The sequence below is a fragment of the Sus scrofa genome, chromosome 9, assembly GCF_054392235.1.
Source record: "Sus scrofa isolate SSC_HxYL_T2T_F1_AM1 chromosome 9, Sscrofa_HxYL_maternal_Yorkshire_Landrace_v2.0, whole genome shotgun sequence".
NCBI classification, from domain to species: Eukaryota; Metazoa; Chordata; class Mammalia; order Artiodactyla; family Suidae; genus Sus; species Sus scrofa.
In genome coordinates this window covers 90554814-90579859 of record NC_139391.1, presented here as the reverse complement: position 1 = coordinate 90579859, position 25046 = coordinate 90554814, and the positions used below count along the sequence as shown (strand labels likewise).

Here is a 25046-nt window from a genome sequence, read left to right as displayed (position 1 = left end):
TAGGGCAGTAAATTTAATTTGACTTCCTAAATTCTGAAAATGTTAAAACCCTTCAATATTTCTTTCCCAATTTACTCTTCTCTTGTTTTACTATCTTTGCTATGAACATTTTCTTAAAAACACAAAATAAAGCAAAAACCAAATGCAAACGCTGGTGTTAAAATGGTAAAGTTTATCAATTGCCTTCAAAGCCTCACATGAGAGTAACACAACCTGAACATATAATTATCCTCATTTTGAAGATAAAGACACAAAACACAGACAAGTTATGTGACTTGTCCAAAATCAAATACCCAAGAGACTGGCAGTTCTGAGGCTTGAATGCAGAAGTTCAGAGCTCAAAAGACAGGAATTAGTGAGGTTAGGTGGAAACAAGGATAATCCTAATTCTTCTCTTTGCAATTTTTTAAGAAACTGCAGCTAAAATTGGAGTCTGGAAACACCTGTAGGGGGAGCTCTTACACACTGCCATGTATCATCAATTACTTCAACAGGAAGAGATTTTAAGTCTATATCTGAGAAAGGTGTTGATAAGATAACTTTACTATCCAGTAGGAAGAAGAAAACTTCTCTTCACCTTACATCCCAGCCAATCAGACTGTTCCAGCCCCACCAATGAGAAGCCTCCATACTTTGGCCTCCCTGCTTCCTCATGGACTCTTAAGTTATTATTTACTGCTTCTCTCAACACTTCTCTTTTCTCTATAATAGCAAGTTCCTCTTTCGAGTTCTCTGATTTGCCTATGCCCCGCCCCCCACAGTTAACATTATCTCAAATTGCAAATTCCCTGGGCTATTACTGAATGAACTCACTTTTGCTAATAAAAGAAATGGATGTCATATTATTAAAGCTCACATTCTCCAATCTTATATTTGGATTAGAACTTTGGACACACACTCCCCTCTCCCTGCCATACACAAACACACAACCCAACCTACCCCTTTTCCGAGTTTTGAACCGCTGGCCTGTTAGCACTGGCTTCTGATGCTTATTCATAAAATTTCTGAAAACAAAGAAAATAAAGATTATGTATGTCAAATAAGCAAATCATGTAAATATGTAAAGCTAATTAGCATATGTTCAACTGTACCCATACAGAATATACTTTTAAAAATGAGATTATTGTGACTATTGAACTAGCAAAACTTTTCAAGTTTAATAATATCTAGTGTCGACAAAAAGACACAGGAAGATAACTAGAGATATAAACTTTGACATAGTGGATAAACTCCATGCAACACTTTTGGGAAGCATTTGGTGAATATTCATAAATATTTATGTGTGCATAATCTATGGTCCAGCAATTCCTTTACTATTTGCTCTCACCTAAACTTCTCCTTTTCAGAGGCCTTCCCAGACCATTCTGACCGATAAGGCTCCTTCTCTCTCTCTCTCCCCCCTTCCTTACCTAGCTTTATTTCTCTTCACAGCTCATAGTACCCTGTCATGTTATTATTATTTGTTTACCATGGTCTGCTTCCACTGTGACAGTATAACCTTCGTGTGGGTGGGAACTCTGTAGGCTTTGCTCAATACTGTACCTTTAGTACCTAAAACAATACTGAGAATAAGCATTTAATAAATAAGCATTTAGTAGGTAATTGTCAAATAAGCTGCTGCATTAATATGGAAAGATGTTCAAGGCTTATCATTACTGGAAAAAAGCAAGTTGAATAGAAGAGTGTAAAGCATAATTTTTTGGTTAAAAGAGGGTACATATAATATTTGCCTTCCTATGCAAGGAGCATTTAAGAACGATAGAAACTGTTAATAGGTATTTCGTTTGTTTGTTTGCCTCAGAGGATGAGTATTTGGGTATTTTAAACTCTTCTACTGGATTTAACACACAATTTAAAATGTCATAAATTATCTTTTAAAAAAGTATAAAACCTGCTATAAAAGACTTTTTACAAACAAAGAATAATCTTGCTGGCATAAATATTATAATCTGAAAATATATCTAGATTGTCTAAATTATGGAGACCAAACAATTAAGATAATATCAAGCAAATTACTTATCTTTCAAAGTTTTTTTAAAATTGGGATTTGAAAATGTCTGAATTTTCTCCATTACTTTCATCAGTAAACAAGTAAGAAAATTTGCAATATTCCAATAAATTATTTATCTCAAAAAAAAATTTTTTTTTTTTTGTCTTTTTTGCTATTTCTTGGGCCGCTCCCGCGCATATGGAGGTTCCCAGGCTAGGGGTTGAATCGGAGCTGTAGCCTCCGGCCTACGCCAGAGCCACAGCAACACGGGATCCGAGCCGCGTCTGCAACCTACACCACAGCTCACGGCAACGCCGGATCCTTAACCCACTGAGCAAGGGCAGGGACCGAACCCGCAACCTCATGGTTCCTAGTCGGATTCGTTAACCACTGCGCCACGACAGGAACTCCCTATCTCAAAATTTTAATAAATTCTTAAGACTAGAAAAATTATTATTCAACTTAAGAGGCAAAACTTTCTTTCTACCCCATGAAAAAAGAAACTTTTATCTTCACCAAGAACTTTAATCACCATTTTTTTTTTTTTTTTTTGTCTTTTTTGCTATTTCTTGGGCCGCCCCCGCGGCACATGGAGGTTCCCAGGCCAGGGGTCCAATCGGAGCCGTAGCCAACAGCCTACGCCAGAGCCACAGCAACGCGGGATCCGAGCTGAGCTTGCAACCTACACCACAGCTCACGGCAACGCTGGATCGTCAACCCACTGAGCAAGGGCAGGGACCGAACCCGCAACCTCATGGTTCCTAGTCGGATTCGCCAACCACTGCACCACGACGGGAACTCCTTAATCACCATTTTATTTATTTTCATTTTTATTTTTATTTTTTGGTCTTTTTGCCATTTCTTGGGCCGCTCCCGCAGCATATGGAGGTTCCCAGGCCAGGGGTCCAATCAGAGCTACGGCTGCCGGCCTACGCCAGAGCCACAAGAGCCACAGCAACTCGGGATCTGAGCCGCCAACCTACACCACAGCTCACAGCAACTCTGGATCCTTAACCCACTGAGCAAGGCCAGGGATCAAACCCAAAACCTCATAGTTCCCAGTCGGATTGGTTAACCACTAATCACCAATTTTAAACTATAAAATAACAAAGCCAAAAGTAACTTTGAAGTAGAGAGAATTTTTATCAGTCCTATAAAGTGAACTTACTACATCCTGCTTTGAGATACAAAGGTGACTAAGCCAGATTCCAAGCCCTCAAGGAACACAGAGGTCAGCAGAGATAAAACAGAAACATTTACAGTACACTGTGACAAGTAACACAACAGCAGGACAGCAGGGACACACCTAGACCAAGTGCAGAGAAGGAATTGATTGCTCTGTGTGTATGGGGCAGCAGCTGCTTGCTGAATGGCTACAAATGCAATAACCTTAATCAATGAAATCTCATTTCATTTGATATATGTTGGAAATAGAGTTTCTAATGCATTATTTATATTCACTGCAAAACTCTTTCTTTTTTTTTTTTTTGTCTTTTTGTTGTTGTTGCTATTTCTTGGGCCGCTCCCGCGGCATATGGAGGTTCCCAGGCTAGGGGTTGAATCGGAGCTATAGCCGCCGGCCTATGCCAGAGCCACAGCAACGCGGGATCCGAGCCGCGTCTGCAACCTACACCACAGCTCACGGCGACGCCGGATCGTTAACCCACTGAGCAAGGGCAGGGACCGAACCCTCAACCTCATGGTTCCTAGTCGGATTCGTTAACCACTGCGCCACGAACGGAAACTCCGCAAAACTCTTTCATTCGGAAGTTTCCTGTTGGCATTTCCAACAGATTCATTCTAGACTGGCAAACATTTCATTGGAGAACCAGTAATAAATAGATGTGTGTGTGTGTGTGTGTGTGTGTGTGTGTGTGTGTGTGTGTGTGTGTGTGTGTGTGTTCTCCTTAATGTCTCAAAACCTCCCTAAAACACAACCAATACTATACAAAATGTTTTCTTGGATTAGCAAAGAAAAATATCTATTAAAGAGTCTGGGAGTGTACTGAAAACAAACAAACAAACAAACAAAACAGAGCCTGAAAATTCTCTATTAGGTGAACATGAAAGGAAGGAATTACCCTTTTGTCAAAGATGTTATTTTAGAATTTAAAAATATTGTTAAAGTGTGGGCCCTCTCTGAAAGACTTATTTTAGGGTCTAGAATATAAACATATAGAATTCCCTAATTAATTCTACCTTTACACCTTGTTTCTATTTTCTTGCAAATGGAGAATTACAACCAAACACATCCTACCTAGGAGAGAATTACTTTTAAAAAATTCTTTAGCTCTGTTTATACTTCCTTCAGTTCTAAACACAAAAGTTTGTTTTTTCATAGCACAGTTTTGTGGGATTACTTTACACAACCTCAATATATTCTAAATGGAAAATAACTTAAGAACATGCAAACATTAAAAAAAAAGTATGCAAAGATTTTGATGTATCCAACAGCAAAAATCAAAACAAACACAGAGACTCACCTACTGGTATTGAAAGACTAAGTGAAGATATTCTGTTCACCCAAAGTCTCTATCCTTTGGCTGTTACTATTTGGAGCAGAGGCTTGGCTTCCCTCTAAATTTAGCTCTGGTGCTATGTTATAATCTGCTCCAGTGAGGGTCAGCCTTTATAAGGACTCACTGAAGCCCTGGCCAAAGAAGAGCAAGGGCACTTTGACTAAGAAATGGAGTGAAGGAAGAGTAGGAAAGGTAGTTCTATCAAGCCAATGCAAAAAGCTTGCTTTTATTAGACTGCATTACAGTTTACAAATTGAAATCATCTAACAAACATCATGATGATTTCCACTCAAAAAACTAAATTAAAAAACACTCAGAGACAAATGGAAAAACCCCATGGTTTAAAACAGTATTTTTAAAAAATTGTATGTAAAATGGTCAAAGAAAATGCATTTCCATATTTTACATGTCATCTAAGAGAATACATTTCTTGGATATTTTATAAGAAGACCATAAAAATACTGAAATGATCCAATCAATCAAACATTAGAAACCAGGTACTCTCTTAATGAAATAAACATTTTTGAATCAATTTAAGTCTAGCTTGAAAGGTTTAATGCAAAGATTTTTAGATCTAACATAAAATCAGAAAATTTCACCTCACCTCACTTTATTAATCTTCTGCCTTTGTGCTCTATTCATATTCCACCCCTTACTCCAGCCAAACTCTGCGCCCAAGGGTGACAAGGGCCAGCGGCATCTAGAGGTCTCATGGCTACTCTGTGCTAATTCTGCCACTTACTCTGACCACTTTGAGTAGATCGTCTTGTCTGGCGTTCCATTTTGGAAAGTGTCCCATCTAATGGACAAGGACTTACCTTCTAGTTGTCCATACTATTAGCAGATGACTACTCTCAACTAATAATCATGAGATTTGGCCTGCTACCCTACCTACTCTTGTCTGTTCTTCTGGTCTGGTTCATCTTTGATATAAGAAAACATGCTTTACCTTATGAATACATAGACTCTAAAGTGGGATTACAATCTTTGTCTATAAAGAGGTACATAGAAAATATTTTAGGTTCTGTGAGCCACATGGTCTCTCTTCCAACTATTCAGTTCTGCTATGACAGCCTGAAACCAGCCATAGACAATATGTAAATAAGTGGTCATGGTTGTATTCCACTAAAACTCTATTTAAAAAAACAAATGGGGAATCAGAAATGGCCCCCCAGGTTGCAGTTTTGCTAACATCTATTCTGGGGAGGTGTATCCAACAGATCTATGATGATGAAAATGTTCTATCTCTGCACTGTCTGATACAGTAGCTACTAGACACATGGGGCTACTGGGCCCTTGAAGCGTGGCTAGAATGACTGAGGAACGAAATGTTTAATTTTATTTAATTTTCATTAATTAAAATGATTGAAATAGGCAACGTGACTAGTGGCTATCATGTTGAGCAACCCAGTTATAAAGCATCTCTTATGGCCCAACTCACATATTTGATTAAAAGGTGAAAGTACATTCAAAGAATAAACATTTTTAAATTAATATTTTTCAGATAAAGTAGCTCTGCAAGACATTTTGCCCAAACTTCAAAACCCCATGTCTAGAGCACAAAAGAAAAGAAAAAGTACCAAACTTCAAAGTGAAACTCTGTCCAGTCAATATTACTTAAGACAATAGGGGAGTAAAAGACTTCTGATTCTACAATAATAAAAATTATAGGGCAACAGTATTATGCCCAAAGTATACAATACAATAACACCATAAAGAAACAGTAACACCAGCACATAAAACTCAAAATACAATTGAGCCACTTCATTGCAACATTCAGCAAGCACTCTGTGCTTAGGAGAAAGTTTCAAGAATTACCCTTTTTTCTGTATTGCAAATGGATAAAATAGTTTACCACAAAAAGAACTATAAATTGTCCAGAATTATAAATTATTCTCCTTTCCATTAAAGCTGAAACTACAAGAACAAACATCAAAAAATTCTGTACAAGAAGTTGTCATATCCAGGGATCACTTGGGTTAATAACATCAGAGCATCACTCTCTCAAAAGAAAAAAAAAATTTCAAATTGCTCGGGGAAACTTTAAATTATGAACACGCTAAAGCAATAAACTAGATGTATGTCTATAATAACACTATACCATTTTGTTGCCCAGAATAACATTAGCTTGTTCAATACCCTTATTATGATTTTGTAATAGCCATTCTGGAATCAAAATCACCTAGCCTTTACAACAAGCTTTGCTCTATCTCCTAGCAAATTCTATGTAAGTTTTAGTATTTATAATAATTGAAAACATTAAAAATTTACAATAACAAATGCCTACCTATAAAAAGAAAAAAAATGTTCTAAATAAATTCAAACATTTCTTTCTTTAAAACAAAAATATTACTGTTATACATTCATATCCCCTTCATTATTATAATCAATGATGGAAAGGAACAAAAATATCTTTCTTTAAAAGCACAAAACTCAGGAGTTCCGGTCATGGCTCAGAGGAAATGAATGTGACTAGTATCCATAAAGATGCAGGTCCAATCCCTGGCCTCGCTCAGTGGGGGGGGGACCCAGTGTCGCTGTGAGCTGTGGTGTAGGTCACAGATTAGCTTGGATCCCGTATCGCTGTGTCTGTGGTGTTGGCTGGCAGCTGTAGCTCTCATTCGACCCTAGCCTGGGAACTTCCATATGCTGCAGGTGCGGCCCTAAAAAGAAAAAAAAAAAACTTAAAATAATAGTCCTCTCCTGAAAATTTTACAACTATAGTTTCCAGCTAGGGATATTCATGGTGGAAACTGAAATTATACTAACTATGTTATAAGAAAGAGCGATGAGTGATCAAAGCGCAAAGGAATTGTGTTGTCAAAAGAAGTACACTAAGAGTTAATTATGTTCCTCTAAAATCTTCCTTAAGACACAAAACGATTAATTTTTCATTATAACCTTTCCAAAATTATTCTTATTTCTTATTTCTGAATCCAGGTTTTTGCTTCCCTTTTAATAAAAATAGAAATATTCCAGAAATTACATCTTAAGTATCAATGTACAACCTCGTCTTTGAAATACATTCAGGCAATTATACAACGTCACTTATTTCATCTCAATGAAGTTATTTTCAAAAACGTTCAATAAGACTAAATTAACTCCTAAATACTTTCACTCTACTATCAATTCATGCCATCCAGTTAACAATGCAAGCTCTAAAAAGTCTCTAGGGCAAGCACATTTCCTTCTCTGGGCCCTTCCACTTTCCCCAGATGGAATTTCTCCAAGATCCTTCCCTCCCCCCAACAAATGACCAGTCTCACTCAACTTCCCAGATGGTCTAATCCCGCTGATGTCATTCTTATGTCTCAACACTCTGAAAAGACACAAACATACATTCGACTACACACATCACAGCAGAGTTTGGCTTTAGAAAATCCATCCCTCAAACAAAACGTTTCAGGGTATTTTAACAACAAAAATGGTGTAAAACCTCTGTCCTAGATAAGTTAAGACCCTCAGAACTTTTATCTACAAGAAAACAGGATGATGATAACAATTGAGTATCTACAGGATTTCAAGCTGTAAATTCTGAAAATTTAGAGGAAATGGTGGCATAAAATAGAAAAATAGCCAATGACTAAATGTCTAGTTGTGGTCTAAATATACTTATAATTTATCAAGTATTTTAGGGGTGCTAACTGGGTGCCTTGTACTAGAGAAGTGGTTTCTCACCAGGGTTAATTTTGTCTCCCAAGGGGCATTTGGCAATGTCTGGAGACATTTTTGATTTTCATGCCATGTGTGAGGAGGCAGGTACTACTGGGATCTCGAAGGTAGAGGCCAGGGATACTGCTGCACAATCTACAATGATAGGAGAGCCCCCTGGGTTCTCTGGTCCAACACATCCATAGTGCCAAGACTAGAAAACCCTGCACTAATGAGGGAACAAAAGTAAGCAAAACCAGAGATGGACCTTGCTCTCAAGAAGTGAAAATTGTGTGCACAGGTCTAAACATATCAGAGCAGCTACCAGGCAGGGTATTTCCTTGAATGACTTCTTTCTGTTTGCCAAACAATAATGTCGATTTTAGACAAAACAAATGCATCACTAGTAGCTATGGTGGGGGATGATAATGATGAGGAAGGCAGTGTATGTACGGGGGCAGAGGGCACGTGGGAAATCTCTGTACCCTTCTCTTAGTTTTGATGTGAACCTAAAGCTTCTCTAAAAAAAATTAAGTTAAAAAAATCAGCAGAAAGTGGTGTCAAACGGCAGAGAGCAAGTCAGTTGATTTAGGCTATTTGGTATCAAACAAAACTGATGGGAATGTTTATTAGTACAAATGGGAAATAAGAAGATAAGGTATTACGGCAAGGGGGGGTTGAAGTCTGTTCCTCTCTTCTCAGCATTTTAATCAAGAAGAAGAAAACAGAAATCTCCTAGAAAAAAGTATTACACTCTGGACTGGAAACTAGTGGTGAATTTTGCTTTGGAGCAATTGCTTAAAAAACATGGTAACGGACCTTTAAGAAGTTCAAAGGTGGTTGTGGGTAGAAGTCCAAATGCTTTCCCACTAGTGAGTTCTCTCAACCAAGCCACTCTTGCCCCCATCCTCCCAGAAGGGGACCTGCCCAAGCCTGTCTTGCAGAGGAAGCTTTATCTGAAGGGTTGCACACACACAAAAAGTTACTTACCATACACATGCCTATTTCACAATGAAGAGAGCATGAACTGGATAGAAATGCCAGAGCCTAGCCTGGGCTTTGTGGGACACTGCACACTGATGATATGGGACTATTCCCTGATACAATTTTAGACTTTTTTTTCTTTTTCTTTCCTTTTCTTTCTTTTCTTTTTTAAGGCTGCAGGTGTGGCATATGGAAGTTCCCTGGCTAGGGGTCAAATTGGAGCTGTAGCTGCCAGCCTACGCCACAGCCACGCCAGATCTGAGCCACATCTGCAACCTACGTCACAGCGAGGCCAGGGATCAAACCCACATCCTCATGGATACTAGTTGGATTTGTTACTGCTGAGCCACAATGGGAACTCTTCTAATACAATTTTAAAGGAGTGGATTACACAAACTCAAATTAAAAGAGAGAGACAGACCAGGGGCAGAATCACAGACTCTTAAGTATACTTTTAAAAAAGGCTTAAACAGGAGTTCCTATTGTGGTTGCAGATGTGACTTGGATCCCACGTTGCTGTGGCTGTGGCATAGGCCAGCAACTGTAGCTCCAATTCGACCCCTAGCCTAGGAACCTCCATATGCCACACATGCAGCCCTAAAGAGCAAAAAATAAAAATAAAAAGGCTTAAACATACAGAGATTCATTCATTTGTATTCTTTTATCCAATATATATCTTATACTGATCAATAGGGATGCAGTGGGAACCACCAATCAGACAAGATGCCTGGTGCTCATTTTCTAGCAGGTGGAAGTTTGACCTAAGCACTGAACAAAAAAATCTAGCAGTGAGTTAACGAGAATGAATAGTCTTCAAGATGTTAAAGTATATCACATGATGTATGAGTTGCAGTTGTGTTTATTAATGTTTTAACAATTAAATGTGTGGGGTTGTGTGTGTGGGGGGGTTAACTTTAACTTATAAATTGGAATCTATGAGGCATGGAACACTTTGAAAACCAAAGAACTAAACCTAGACCCTCATCTCATACTCAGATAAGGCTCTGAGATGTCACATCACTTGCCTGAGGTCATGCATTCCATTCCAACCTTGGTGATACAGCAGAGGTCAAAGTAGAAAAAATCAAGCCCTTACAAACTGGGAGCAGTCAGGGCCAGAACCGATCAACTGTCTCCATGCAGCACCGCACGCACTTCTTCAAAGAACCAACCGAAGGTGTTGAGTAACTATTTATACAATTCTCAACAGCAGCTTTTTCATTATTTGCCTCATAGATTTTATGGTTTGAGTTAGAGTGAAACATAAATATTAATTTTAACGTTTAGGCCAGCACTTGGATGAATTGAATTAGCATATGTTACTTTCAAATTGCCAAATAGTTCTCTATGGAGTTCTATTAAGAAAAAAACATTTATCTTTTGTGAGAGGATTTAACAGAGATCTGCCTCTTAGGGACATGTAAATAGTAGGAAATTGATGGCTCCATGGTTTCTGGTACTACAAGAGCCAGTTATCAACTTGTTTCCTGCAGAGGCTCAATGCTAACGTAAACACCATCTTTACACTCCTCCACACCAATGTGACAGCCCCTTCCTCCATCCAGCAGTTTCCTCTGTACCATCAACACGGGTTCTCCTTCCTGTTTATAATAACCCCATTCGATTACTTTGTATATGGAGAAAAACATATGTCATGTTCTTTTTTTCTTCAAAATGATCACAAATCCAGGAAGTCGAGGTTGGTGTGAAAAGCATTAAAGTCTTTTGTGTAAATATGCAAAAGAAAAGAGGGTGATCTTAGAATATTACAAAACTGCATACCCAATAGGAGCCTGTGATAGATTCTTCATAGTGCTAAGGGTTAATATTCCCAATTATTGCACACCTCTGCCCAAAGGTTTTCTTGAGATCTGTCTAGAAGTCCTCAAAATAACAGTACAACTAACCATTATTTTGTTGAAAGTCTTCATCTAAAATAAAAATAAGTTGAAGCATAAGAAGAGGAAACATAATTCTCCATCTTTCACAGTTTATTATTGTTTTCTAATTTATTATTTCCTTAATTAAGAGAATTAAAGAGTTCAAAACAAAATACACCAAAGGATATACCTGAAATAAAAAAAAAAAATCAAGAAAGAACAATGAAAGCACTTAATTTTTGGCACTTGCCAAAAGAATGGTTCATTCAGAGGGTTACGTAGACATTTTATTTTAAAATTGTTTACAAATAGAGCTATCAGAATATTTTTTTGGCACTCTTCACATGCCAAATTTAGAACAGATCAAATCATTCCCAGTGGTATTTAACAGCCCAAAAGATATTTGCTGAAGAGACCCAGGGCTCCAATACAGACACCAGAGTGATCTAAGGATGAAAAGTATTCTTGTTATATTGCTGATACCAGTAAATTATACATTTTTAAAAATTTAGAAATTATTCTAAATCATGTGTTTTTATCCCGAATAAACAGGAAAAATGCTGTGGAAACTCCTAACGACAGTCACCATTCTGCATTAAAATGATTCACATGAATCTGATTATTTAATCCCTGAGTTGCACCTCTCAGGTTTAATTGTTTCAGCACTGTCTTTACTTCATTCATCAGTCAAAGTAGGAAAAAAATCAGAACAGTCCAACTGGGAAAAAAGTCAAACTGAGAGAATAAAAGGTCCTCAAATTCTGTTCTGGTGCTGTATAGATAAAAACACGTTCCATGGATCATATTTTATTTGTGAAATAAATTTTAGAAACAATTTCCTACTCATTTTATATCCTATTGGCTATTACTATTCTAGTTGTGTTGGATAATTTCAAATTATTTTGTATTCAAGGGTACAATAGCCTAGTAAATACATGATTTTCTCTTCCATTGTTTCTTTTTTTTAAATGTCCATTATTAACTTTCCTACTACCATGAATTCTGAAGATACTGGTTTATAAATTTTAATTTAGTCTAAAATATGTGATGTCACATTTTATTTACTTATTGTATTTTGGCCATGCCTATGGCAAGCAGAAGTTCCCAGGCCAGGGATCGAACACATACACAGCTCTTTCCAGAGCCACAGCACTGACATCACTGGATCCTTAACCCAGAAACTCCACTGTGCCACATTTTATAAGTTATTTGAGGGCAAGAACAAACCAAGTGTGATTTAAGATACACTCCATCAGGTCTATGATTTTTAAAAATTGGCATAAACTTGAAGAAAACATGCCTGTGAATGAAATAATTTCTAGTTCTACTATGGTTGGCCAATATTTATTGTATAAATATTTATAATATAATACTTTATGGAGTTCGTTTCTTGGGGAGTTGTTCTTCCTGACGAGTTCTCCATTTTCTGGCTTTCCTGTCCTTCCAGACTCTGTTCAAAATCTTTGTCCAGCCCTCCCACCGACCTCCACCCATTCTGGAAACCAGTACTTGTGACTGTACTGCTCTGGTTGGGGACCGGAGAGGCCTGTGTGGAGGAGGGGTCATTTGAGCTGGGAAGCACTGGAATAAAATTTGATACACAGAAATGGGTGGAGGTAGGCATTCCAGGAGCAGGAAGCCCGGTGGGTGGAGAGAGAAGTAACAACATTGTTCCAATTACAGCTGGAAGACTGGGAGGAGCCAGAAGGCCACTTGAACTGGCCAAAGGCAGTTCTCAAAGGGGTCTAACCTGTGGGTTGACTGAAGCAAAGAAGCAGGGCGGGGCTTTGGGATAATTACTTTAGTCCCTAGAGTTTCAGGAGTTGGCCTGCCTCCTAGAGAAGAGTGTAAGCCTCTAGAGGACAAATAGCACATCTTATCATTTGGGTGTCTCTGGAAACAACAGATGCTCACCAAGATCTTAATCCTGGGATAGAATTACTAGAATCACATCTTTTATGAAAGTCTCTTTAAAAATATCCCCCTCCTAAAATGTAGAATGATGGGTTTGTGGCAAATACTAATGTCTATACAATTTTACTTTAAAATAATTTCTTAACTAGGCCCTTTCTTGTGCTATTCATCTATTTCTCAACCATAAAAACAGGTAGAATTGGCCCTAAAGAGTACCAGTTAGTTTGTACATGACACTGCAGAGTTCAAAGGGTATTCTCTAGGATCCTCAAAGTCACCCTGTGAGTTTGGTTAGTATCCCTGTTTTATATATGAAGAGAGTGAAAGCAAGACAGATTGCCTTGGAAAAGACATCTCATTGTGGAGGCTGGAGCCTTGGTTTTCCCACTCGAATTCCCAGAGCGATTGCTGTGCTTGGCTGTCTCCCAGGGCTCATCCATAATCATTTCCTACCAGGTCATAAGAGGCTACTTAATGGAACTGCTTTACTCCACAATCAACAGACCAGGAAGAGATTTTACTCTGAGCCTGGTGAATGCAGTTTTAGGGCCGCTTAGTCTGCCACGTCCTTCGAACACAATCCCACAATAGATTTTAACCAAATAACAAGAGTTAAACACACCAATTTTCCAGCTTAAATGCATTTATTGGGAAGGCGAATGCCACCTTTCCCCTTCTGATGCAAAAATAGCTTTCTTCTTTTAATTATTGGAACAGATTTATTATACTCAGAGATAAGAGGCACTAGCCTCTTTCAAGTTTTAAATTCCATAGTGACATAGCTAATATAAACATATACAACTCAAATTTGGATACATACAGCTGTGTGTTTCAGTATCACCTGGCAGTTGTACTGGATTGGCTATACTGTCCTTAGAAATTGTGAAGGCTTGGCTCTGAAGCTTAATTAAATATTCTTTGAAAACCCTGGGAAGACATGTTATAAATGATACCAAAAAAATCCCAGGCTGGCCTCTGGAAACATTAACATTTAGTAAGTCCAAAACATCATAAAAGAAATGTAAACATCAAGAAACACAAGTTACAAAGTTTCAAAAATTCAGAAAGTGTCAAAATAAGCATTAAGTTAATCAGGCCATGAGGAAGGACCACGCAGACATACCTGAGTATGGTCCTAATTTTCCTATATTGAGATGCTCACCCTAACTACACTGATTCTGCTCACCACCAGCATCAAAATGTTCCTTTTTTATAAATGCCTTCTGACATGGTTTATGAGACACAGAAGAAAATCAGAATCTCCATTTCATTCATGTCTCCATTTTCTCAGTTTAATTAAATGTATTTGCACCCCTTGTTCAGACGTGTCTGCAAATTACATTGCCCACTTCCAAAAATGATGAAGATTAGCCATCAGTGGGATATTCATAAGTCTGTGACACAAGCACTGAGATATGCCACCTACCTTTTCATTCTGTGGAGAAGTTAAAATGTGATGTGAAGTTTATGGGAAATGTATTGTTCACAAGACAGTCTTTTGCAGATTAGGTATAACTATTTTAACAATTAAGTGGATAATTAACTGCAAAAAGCTAAACTCCAAGTACAGAGAAAGAGAATTGTGTCCATATTGCTCGCTTCCTCACTCGCTTGCTTAACCACCACCAATTCTTAGGGGCTGTAATACTCCCAAATTCACCTTTTCAAAACTTCATTATGGAAAATTTCAAATATATCCAAAGGCAGAGAGAACAGTCTCACGAAGTCAATGCACTCGTTGCCACCTTCAACCCTTAACACAGCCAACTTCGTCTCATTAATATTCTTACTTAGACCCTGTCGCCCTACTGTCACAAAATTTTATTGAAGCAAATCTTAGATGTCATGTCATTCTCTCCTTAAATAAACATCAGTACATATCTCTAAAAGATAAGGGATCTTTTAAAAATATAACCACAATATTATCTTCAGACCTAAAACAAAATTCCTTGATATCATCAAATATCCATTTAGTCAAAAAACATACCTAAGGAAAGAAAGTCAAATGTCAAGGAAAACATTCCTCCCCCAAAGTTATAATACTCAAACGTGAGCTATTCCTCCAGAATAAAAACGAAATAACATTTTCTTAAAGCACAGAGTTGGAGGTCGGGGGCTTTACTGGAGGAATCCAGGAATGGTTTGCAAAATTTGTAACATGTGCACATGAACAATTTTTTCCTGGGTTGATAGAATTCATCAGAATGCCAAGCAGTCTCTTCAAGCTTGAGACTGAAAACATTTAAAGACCTTCTGTCCTTGGTTATGACTGTGTGCGCTTAGTGCCACCTCACCTCACACTGCCAGGAAGGATTAGTCAAGTAGGGAAACAAATCCACCTAAAATAACTTAGAGATCAAACTGAATTCCACTCAGCATGTGCTGAGCATACATGAGGTGTGAGACACTGGGTTACAATCTGGAGAAGCCAAGATAAATCAGTCCTAATGCATTTGGTATACAAGGAGAAGAGGTCAAATAGATCAAGAACAATTGACCCAGAATGTCATGAAAAAGGTGCCTGATCTAGATTATTCTCATGAGGATCTAGAAGAAGCAAAGATGTTAATTTAGGGGTGTAGGTGGTAGAAACCAGGGCTCAGAAGAAGATGGGAAAAAAATAAGAGGATGTCAGCAAGTGTACCAGCAACTCCTGAGGAAAGGTTTTCCTTATCTCCTTTGTGGAGGGACGTGAACAAACATGTTTACTAGTGTCTGTATTGCCCTCCCTGGTTGGGGTGGGAGAGGGGACCATAAAAGTATCTTGAAAGGTGTCACTGCATCAGATCTGGGAAGGAGAGAAAGACTCGGGTAAAGAGGGAAGGGGAGTCATTCCAGGAAGAGAAAAGCAGGAACAAAGGGGTGGGAATTACTGGCATGTTAGGGAATCAGCAATGTGGTGACCTTAGAGCAGAGAATGTGGGAGGGGCTGGCTGACTGGAAATGCAGGCTGGGGCCAGAATCTGGAGTCTCCCAGACCAAACCTGGTCCTGTATTCTGGGGCTGATGGAGAGAAACCAGGAGCTGGAGAACCCCAGGCCAAACCAGAGCCTTGATTCTGTGGCGAGAGGAGAGCCATTGGTCTGTTTTAAGTTGAACACCTCTATGTTTCCCAAGTATGTTTCATCTTTGGGTGGAAGATGGGTGCTAAATGTTTGCTGGACTGGCAGTGCCTTGAATGAATCCATTGCAGCAGGCCAGGAGAGGTCTAGGGTGGCAGTGGTAGAAAAAGAGATGAGGGGGACACATATAAGAATTCCAGACATTTCAGAAGTCATTATTTTTAAAAAGGTAAAGAAACAAAACAGAAGAGACCAAAGCATCATATAAATTCTATTACACAGTGTGAAAGAGTGTTAGTGTATTAGTAGGCTTTCATTTCTGTTTTGTTTTTGTTGTTTTTTAAATGGAAATACACATATAAGCTATAAACATGTAAAATTTCTCAGGAAGGGTATGAGAAAAACAGACACCACTGGTTTTAGGGGATGGGGAAGAAACTGGAGAAAGAGGTAGGAGAGTGTCTTTCATACCTACGGCAACATGCTAAACAAGATGAACGAATTATCTATTAGCTAAAGAATATAGAATTTTCCCCTTACTGCCAGCCACATAGAGAGTAATGAAAAGGAAAAAGGGTTGGGAGACAGATCCAGGTTCCAGTTTTGGCTCTGATGCTTCCCAATTGTGGGGCTCTGGGCAAATTAACTTCTTTTTGTTTCTGTCCTCTTATTTCAGAAAGAGAGGTAATATGGGCTAATTCTGGAGTTGCTGTAACAATGACTAAACTAATCCTATACAATGCAACTGGTAGAAGATTGTCACAGACTAAATACTGAATAAGTAGTAGTATCTATTTCATTACCAACAAAACTTCTTTGATGTGAATACATTCCTGGTACCAAAAAAGTTCCCTGATCTGGTCTAAGGTATGCTTATTAGCTAATCTTATCCCTACATTAAATATTAACATTGTACAAAACGATTAATGTAATCCATCTGATGAACACTATCCATTACATATCTGTTTCCGGAAACTTAAACTTCACATACTATCTATCTGCATTTCTAGGTAGATGTTAGCTTTTTGTCTTTCAATGTCACTGACTCTAGATTTACTGAAGTTATGTATTCCAGTGGACTAAATACCAACCAGGTGCCATAAACCTCCAAGAAAATAAATAAGTTGCTATCCTTGAGGAAAGAACAACCTCGGAGAGACAAACAGGTGTGACCTTCAAGCAACCATGGCCCCAGCTTGGCACAAGAGATGGAAATACTGGCAATGAAGCACCCAATTCTGTAACATCCGTTGTAAGATGTTAAATCACATGGTGAAGGAAGATTACTCTGCAAGCATTTTCTTAGGTTTGTGGGTTTCTTCTTCGGGATACTATGTTTTCAGTCACTTCTAATTGTGGCAATAGCAGCACGCTAAGTGTTACAAAAGATGGGTCACTCAAAAGCCTTACTACTTGTTTGAACAGTCACATCATTATTAAAGCATCACCAAACAAAAGTTTCTTTGTTATACATTGAGGTGAATGATTTCCAACCGTTTTCATGTGAGATGTTTGGCTCAAATCAGCCCCAGCCTGTAAAGATGAAGACTCAGACAAGAAAATATCTGGGATTAGGGAATCATTTTTTGTTAAAGGCAGGAAGTAATGATGAACATCTTCGAGGATTTCAGAAGTGTTAGTGAATGCTTCCAAGAAATGAAGGCATAAGGCCAGAGGAAAACATATTTCACTTCATATATGGCACAGTGGGGAGAGAGTGGTGAGGGGGCTGCTTAACAACAACAACAAAAAATCTACATAATCATTCAAGTATTTCTCTTTGAAGCAGATGGGTCTTGGGAGAAACATCAATACTAGCCTGTACAGAAACAACAGTAAACACTAATTTCTAAAGTTCTCACTGATGCTGTAAATATGCTACTGATGCACACCCCGGAGAAATGACTGCCTTCATATTAGCAAGTCCTGTTTCCAAGCCACAGAAGGAAGCACACTTGTATTTATCCCCTAGCTACCTATAGTGGAAGCTTGAGGCTACATATTACTGTTGAATGAAGATTGGATTAAGAGGCTAATCTAAGGCTATATATAGACAGCAGCCCCAATTTAATCTCCGCCCCCTCTCCCTCCCCTCCCTATTTCCATAAATCTCAAGATCTGAGTTACAAAGAGACCGGGAACTCTAGCAGAGGGAAGAGGCCCTTCCTACCCCCTCCTCACAGGCTGTCTCTCATAAACGAAGTACTAGTGCAAGTGTAAATTGCTTCCAAACATCCTTAACAGGCACCATAGGGCGATCAGATCCGGCTCTCTTCTACAGCTTCTACAGAGGCCAGGGGAGATGACAGTAGTGGGGGCGGGGGGAAGGGGAAGGAGGTTGCCAAAAGAGAACTACCTTCTCTCGAGACTATTCTCACAGGCGTTCACCTCGCTCGTAATGGGGAGCGCTCCTCTCCACCCCACCTCTAGCCCAGAGCCTCAACCTTGGCTTCCCTGGGACCTGCATCTGGCGGTGCCACGCAAGAGACGATGTGCACCCGCCACTTCCAACCGCGTGGCCAGTCCCTGTTCGCTCCCTCGTTCTCCGGGGGCAGCCAAATGTGCCGAGTACCGGGTCTTCACTCTGGGGCACTGATACGCGGTACAAGTAATGGTAACCGGGCAGAGGAGAGGCTTCTTCACCAAGAGGCAGGAAGCTGCTCCAGCAGGCACATGCTTCCTCCCTGCCACCTTCGGCCGGGGGGCAGCCCCCGGCGGGGCTCTAGCCCCATTATCGAAGGTTTCCCGGATCTCCCCTAACCTAGCTGGATTGCTTCTCACCTGTCCGAGGAGGTAGCGGCGACGCGCGAGGCTGGGGGCTGCGGCAACTCCGGCAGCGACGGTGGCAGCGGCGGTAGTGGTGGCGGCAGACAATGGAGGAGTGAAGGACAGACACATTGACATCGACACACGGAGCTCGGCGCAGCCCCGCCTCCCACGCCGCCCCGCCTCCCAGCCCACCCCCGGTCCGGGTCGTTCCACGTCCGGGAAAATGAAAGGGACAATGTAGCGAGAGCCAGGGAGATGCATGCCCCCAAGCAGAAATTGCCTGACACGCAAGTTCCATATACAAAATTTAAATATTGTGTGTCCCTAGATATCTGAATGGGAAAGGATGTCAACGGGAAACCTGTAAGAGGTATTTGATTCTCCCCCTCTGATTTTCTCCATTTGGTTTTTCCTTCCCTGTCTGTTCCAATGGGAGAGTCTCGCTGCCGCCTCTTGCAGCTCCTCCTCTCGGCCGGACCAATGAAGCACGAGGGGCGGAGACTACCGCTGGACCTGGGGAGACCGCCCGCCCAGCTCGCCCGAGCTCGCCCGCTGCTCGCCAGCCCTCGGGAGGGTGGAGAGAATTCGAATGCTTCCGCGGTTGGCTACTCAGTGTCCTAGTCTCAAGTTGCCTAACGCTGCTGCTGGCGTTCCTAATATAGACACAGCGTTTCTTTTTAATACTTCCAAAGAAACAAAATAGCAGTCAAGCTGGCGGAAGCAATGGTTCACATCAAGAAAGGCGAGCTGACCCAGGAGGAAAAGGAGCTGCTGGAAGTTATCGGAAAAGGTATGAGTGCTGGGCTGCGATCGGGGGTGCTGCCTGCCTGTCCCGGGAGGGGAAGAAGGGCGTGGTAGAGCCTGGGTGGCGCGCCGGGCCCGGCTGACCCTTGGTTACAGTTTTGCGAGGTTGGCACCCTACGACCGAGAAAGAGCGCTTCTCCCTTTGATCTGGGGCCTGTTGCAGGGGCGAAGGGGTGGAGAGGGAGAAGTGCTGCAGGGACCAGAGTGGGGGTGCAGACGCTGGTCCTCTAAATCAGCTTTTGAAACCGTGCACATTTCCAGGCTCCACCTTGATGATAATGAGCGATCTGGAATGGGGCCTCAGAATGTGAGTTCCTTAAAACTCCTAAGGTGATTGTGACGGCAGTCCTTCTCCGCGATAGTGGCCTCAAGTTTCAGGTTCTTAGACCGGTGGTATAGGGCCGTTTCGACTTCCGGAGGCCGAAAGATCTGGATCCCTAGGCTGTCCCCGCCCCCGCTTGGGGGTGGGGGGAGCTCCTGAGGAGAACGGTTCTTTATAAGGGCACAAAACGGGGTCTGTAATTTGCCGCATTAAGGCCTCCTTATAGAAGCCCCCAGCAGCTGCAGGAACTCGCAGAAAGGCGGGATGGTTGGAGAGGCGTCGCTACCACTCCGGGCTCTAATCGCGCCCTTCCGCGCTTTCCTTAACATCCCAAAGCGAGTCCCACTTCCGTCGCTCCCGGTCTTAAGGAGGGAGACTTAGGCCTGAGGGAGAAGAGCCAGAAGCCACATTTTCCCAGAAGAATTCCCTGCTAAATCCCGTTACCTGGAAGGTGACAACAGCGTGACTACGTGGCTTCTGCACCATCTTGGCGCGAGGATCCGGATGTGTGGGAACTGCCGGCGTTGTTTATGTAGTTGTTTGAAGCTCAAGAATGAGCTTGCCGTAGAACTGCAGAGAGGCCAGTCTCTGCAACATAAAAGCTTCCCAATTCCCAGTGTTCTTTCTTTCTAAGTAGCATGGCTCAGATCTGGAGAGCAAGGCAAATTTATTCTTTAGACTGACAAGGAAAGTGTAAACGTAAAAGAGAAAAATCGGATTGGAACTCAACAGGTGCTGATGAGCTGAGCCCACCCCATCCGATCTCAACTGCTTCAAGTTAGTCACAGCTGTGTAACTGCCAAGATAAGTGTTCTTTGCCTAGAACTGTGAGACTTGTAGTTGGTGCAAATTGTTTGTTCTGCACGGTTCTCGCTGACCTATTTGGCATGGCAGTCTTTCTGTTCTGCCTGTTTCTGGTTAATTTCTCCTTGCCTTTGGTGGCTCTGGGATTCAATTGAACGAGCCTGTGAGTCTCAGCTATGTACCAGGTACAATGCTGGGTGAAAAAGGAGACAGGATCAACTAACTTAGAGTCCACCAGAGATGCAGATTCTGTTTTTAAGCAGTCCAGAGTTATCACCTTTTCTCAAAGGTGCAAATAAGTGAGCAATTTTATAAAGTGGGTCTCTGAAAGGGGCAACTCTCTGAAAGGAGAGTCGCTGGATATATTCCTAGGTGTCCACCAGTTTGTTTTAAAGATGAAATAAAAGAATTACTGTGAATTTAGCCTGGTTAGCACTGTGATTTTGGGGGCCCCACATTAGGCATCAAGTTGCATGAACACTGTTTCACCTATTCAATTGGTCCAAGCTGATGAGAAAAGGAATGCGAGGAACTCAGTATGTGATACATTTTTGTCAAGTGAAGCTCCATGGGACATCACTATACTCTTAGAGAAAAGTAATGAAAGATAAAATAAAAACCATAACTGACCTTTACTGACTATTATTATGGGCTTGGCATAATTCTTAGCACTTTACATGTATCCATGCATTTAATCTTAATAACCTAGGAATTGCTTTTAAGCTTCAACATGAGGAGAGACTGCATGGGGTGGTGGTTAACCATGCAGGTGTGATTTGGAATCCTACCTCAGTCATTTCCTGGTGATGGGGCCTTGGGTGAATTATTGTTTCAGAGCTTTAGATTCTCCATGTGTAAATGGTACCCACCTCACAACATTGTTGTAAGGATGAAATGAGTTAGTATGTGTAAAGTATTTAAAATATTATTTAGCTCTTGGCTGTTACTATGGTAAATGCTGCAGTCTCTACTCGATAGACCAGAAATGGAGGAACTGAGAAGTGAAATAACTTACCCAATGTAGCACAGATAATAAGTGGCAGAGCAGAGATATCATATGGTGCATAGGTCCTAGAAATATGCTGGACCTGAACACAAACTAAATAAAAAATGAAAAAAAAATGAAGCCAGCACCACAGCAGTTCATACCGTATCATATTCATTTTGAGAGGCAGTTGAATTTCAGCAAAGCATTATCTGTCAAGTTAAATTAATTTTAATTGTAAAGTTACTGATTTAGTAGCTTTGTATGCATTTAATTTGTAAAATAATTTTTAGTTTATAGGTGAATGAAGTTCATAAAGAGTTCATAAGGGCAATTTTTTTTAAAGGATGTGGATAGAATTCTTAATTTTTTTTTCCCTTTGGTACAGTTCTCAGCTCTGAGAAGCACTGCATTAGTCAGTACTGGTACTTGGGACTAACAATAAATTTTCAGCCAAGTGTGACCTGTCACCTTGGCCAATCTGAAATAACAGCACATTTTTGAGTGTCTCACTCCTGCCCATCACTGCCCTCAGAAGTTAGGCAGATTGTGGGGTTCCCATTGTGGCGCAGCAGAAACGAATCTGACTAGGAAACATGAGGTTGTGGTGTCTCACTCGGTGCAGAGCGATCCCTGGCCTCCTTCAGGGGGTTAGGGAGCTGGCCTGGCCCTGAGCTGTGGTGTAGGTCGCATACGCGGCTTGGATCTGGTGAGGCTGTGGCTGTGGTGTAAGCTGGCAACTGCAGGTCTGATTAGACCCCTAGCCTGGGAACCTCAGTATGCCACCAGTGCACCCCCCCACCCCCCAAAAAAAAGAGAAAAAAAAATTAGCAGATTGTAAGTGGGACTTACAGTCCAGAGAGTTCTGTTGTGGCTGGTGTCTTTTGAGTGAATTCACATGCTAGGTATTCTACAAATTGTTTATTAAAATGCCAAGAAGTTCCAAATGAAACTGAGAAGCTGATTCCTACATAGCCGTTTAAATCACAGTCATTGACAGCATCCATTTCACAACATTTCAGAAGAGGAATGAAATCACTGAAGCATAGTTAACTAGCTTATATTACTCTTAGGTTGAGTCATTCTTCTAAGGATTTTTTTTTTTCTTTTTGTCTTTTTGTCTTTTTGTCATTTCTTGGGCTGCTCCTGCGGCATATGGAGGTTCCCAGGCTAGGGGTCTAATCGGAGCTGTAGCTGCCAGCCTACGCCAGAGCCACAGCAATGCGGGATCCGAGCCACATCTGCAACCTACACCACAGCTCACAGCAATGCCGGATAGTCAACCCACTGAGCAAGGGCAGGGACTGAACCCGCAACCTCATGGTTCCTAGTCGGATTCGTTCACCACTGCGCCACGATGGGAACTGCCATTCTTCTAAGTTCTGATATCTTTTTCATTAAACACTGAGGAAGCACTATTTCAAAATAATCAAACCTTTAAGGATATAAAACAAGTCTTTAATTATCTCGTTCAGGACTTGAAATCCCTAGGATCCCTGTTGCTGACTTAACAAGAAAGTAATGTACTTACTTTTTTTTCCCCTCCTTCATTATTTGTGTAAAAGGAGCTATGAAGCAGATTTGGACAATAAGGTTTATTCTTTTGGTTTTATTGGAGTATAATTAAAGTATGATAAATTATGCCTATTTAAAGTGTACCCTTTAAAAAAAAATCAGTTTCGACATAGGTACACATTTATGAAACCATGAGTCCCATCCAAATTAATGAACAGTTCCATCACCCCCAAAAGGCTCTACACGCTCCTTTGTTACCTGTCACTCCCTTCACCCCTGTCTCCAAGCGACCTACTGATAGCTTTCTGTCACTATTGATTAGATTTCTCTATTCTAGAATTTTACATAAGAGGAAGCATACAGTAAATATTCTTCTTTTTTTTTTTTTGGCATGACTTTTGGCATCATGATTTTGAGGTTCATCTATTCTGTACCAATAGTTTGTCCCTTATTTTCTTCTTTTATTTTCTGTGTATGGATATACTACTGTTTGCTTATCTGGTTATGCTGACAGACATTTCAGTTGGTTCCTACTTGGGACTATTAAAAGATCTGCTCTCACATCCTTTCTTGTTAAAAATGTTATTTCTAGTACCTTTGAATATAGAAAGATTCAGGTTCATTAATAATCTATTCTAGCATAGACTTCAAAGAAAAACTTTACTTCGTATTTTTAGTTAGCATTAACTATACGACTGGGCAAGTTTTGCAACCTCTGTGAGCTTCATTGTCTTCATTTACAAAATGATTGTTCTTTAGATACTAAGAATAAGAATAATAAGAAACACTTATGCAATGATTCATAGTCCTAACTTAAGGTCATTTTGTTATAAAATCTAAAAATAGATGAGAATAGAAGAATTTGGAAATTTAACACCTCAAAGATTCACTATTTCCAAATACATGTTGCAATTAGAAGTCTCTACTTAAAAAAAAAATTATGACTATATGACTAAATCTGCATGCATGTTATTTTAAAATTCAGATATTTTGATTATTTTATACATGATTTTATTAACATTATGGCAACTAACACGTCAAATAGGTTTTAAAATGTTAACTTAGATATAGATTCTTTAAAAACATACCTTTTTGGGGGGGGTCCCACTAAATGACTGAAACTCATACATATCCAGCTCTCATGACTGTGTGATGAATTGCTGGAAACAGAAATATCATGTTTGTTTGTTTCTCCCTTTTTGTTTGTTTGGGTTACATCTTCTTTTCAGTAGAAACTGGAGACAAACTAAATAATAGCAATGTCACAATGAATTATATTATGCTGCTCTACGTATAAATAACAGAGCATCTAACATGCACTAAGGTTGTATTATGTGCCCCACACCCGGACAAGCCCTTAGTCCCGAGAATTCTATGAGATGGGTGTTATTATCGCTGGATCATAGATGAGAAGACCAAGGGTTTTATAGTATTTATTCAGTTTTGTAGTGTTGTGGTACAAGAGAGAGCAGTAACTGAGAATATCACCTTAACATCATCTCTTCTCTGCTAAAATGCTGGTCCATCCAGATAAGTTATCAATCCCACTCAAACAGAGCAGACTGGGTTGCCTTTTCTTCTCTGGAGCAACATGGAGAGTTTCTCATAAGGGAAACGAATCATTAAATACCATTTTAGCCAGTGATAGTTCTGTTCATTTTTATCTCTGATGAAGGTAAGTATTGGCTTATTTCCCATCCCCTTATAGTACAGCAAATCCTCATAGTAGTAGTTTGTTAAATCAGATTTAATACATTCCTGAATAAAGCAATTAATCTTTTAAACTTAATTGCAAAATACTATTTGAGAATCTACCATGCACAGTAAGGAACGACAAAAGATAAAAG

General features: G+C 40.1%; 2 protein-coding genes across 7 annotated transcripts in view; one reads left to right on the top strand and one right to left on the bottom strand.

Moving 5' to 3' along the window:
* Positions 1-18905, bottom strand: part of BZW2 (basic leucine zipper and W2 domains 2) — a 59507-nt gene extending 40602 nt beyond the window's left edge. For 3 of the 6 annotated variants that reach the window (XR_014814291.1, XR_014814292.1, XM_021102039.2), the window contains exons 1-2: positions 18782-18888; positions 940-1004 (exon numbers count right to left, since the gene is read on the bottom strand). Coding sequence is in view for 4 of the 6 variants with exons in the window: in XM_021102039.2 (XP_020957698.1) it covers positions 940-997 (58 nt within the window). In the remaining 2 variants the exon portion in view is untranslated. 6 annotated transcript variants of the gene reach the window in all.
* A 382-nt stretch (positions 18906-19287) lies between these two features.
* Positions 19288-25046, top strand: part of ANKMY2 (ankyrin repeat and MYND domain containing 2) — a 36789-nt gene continuing 31030 nt past the window's right edge. The window contains 1 exon segment of the mRNA NM_001243401.1: positions 19288-19559. Within this exon segment, the coding sequence (NP_001230330.1) occupies positions 19493-19559 (67 nt within the window). The 5' untranslated portion in view covers positions 19288-19492.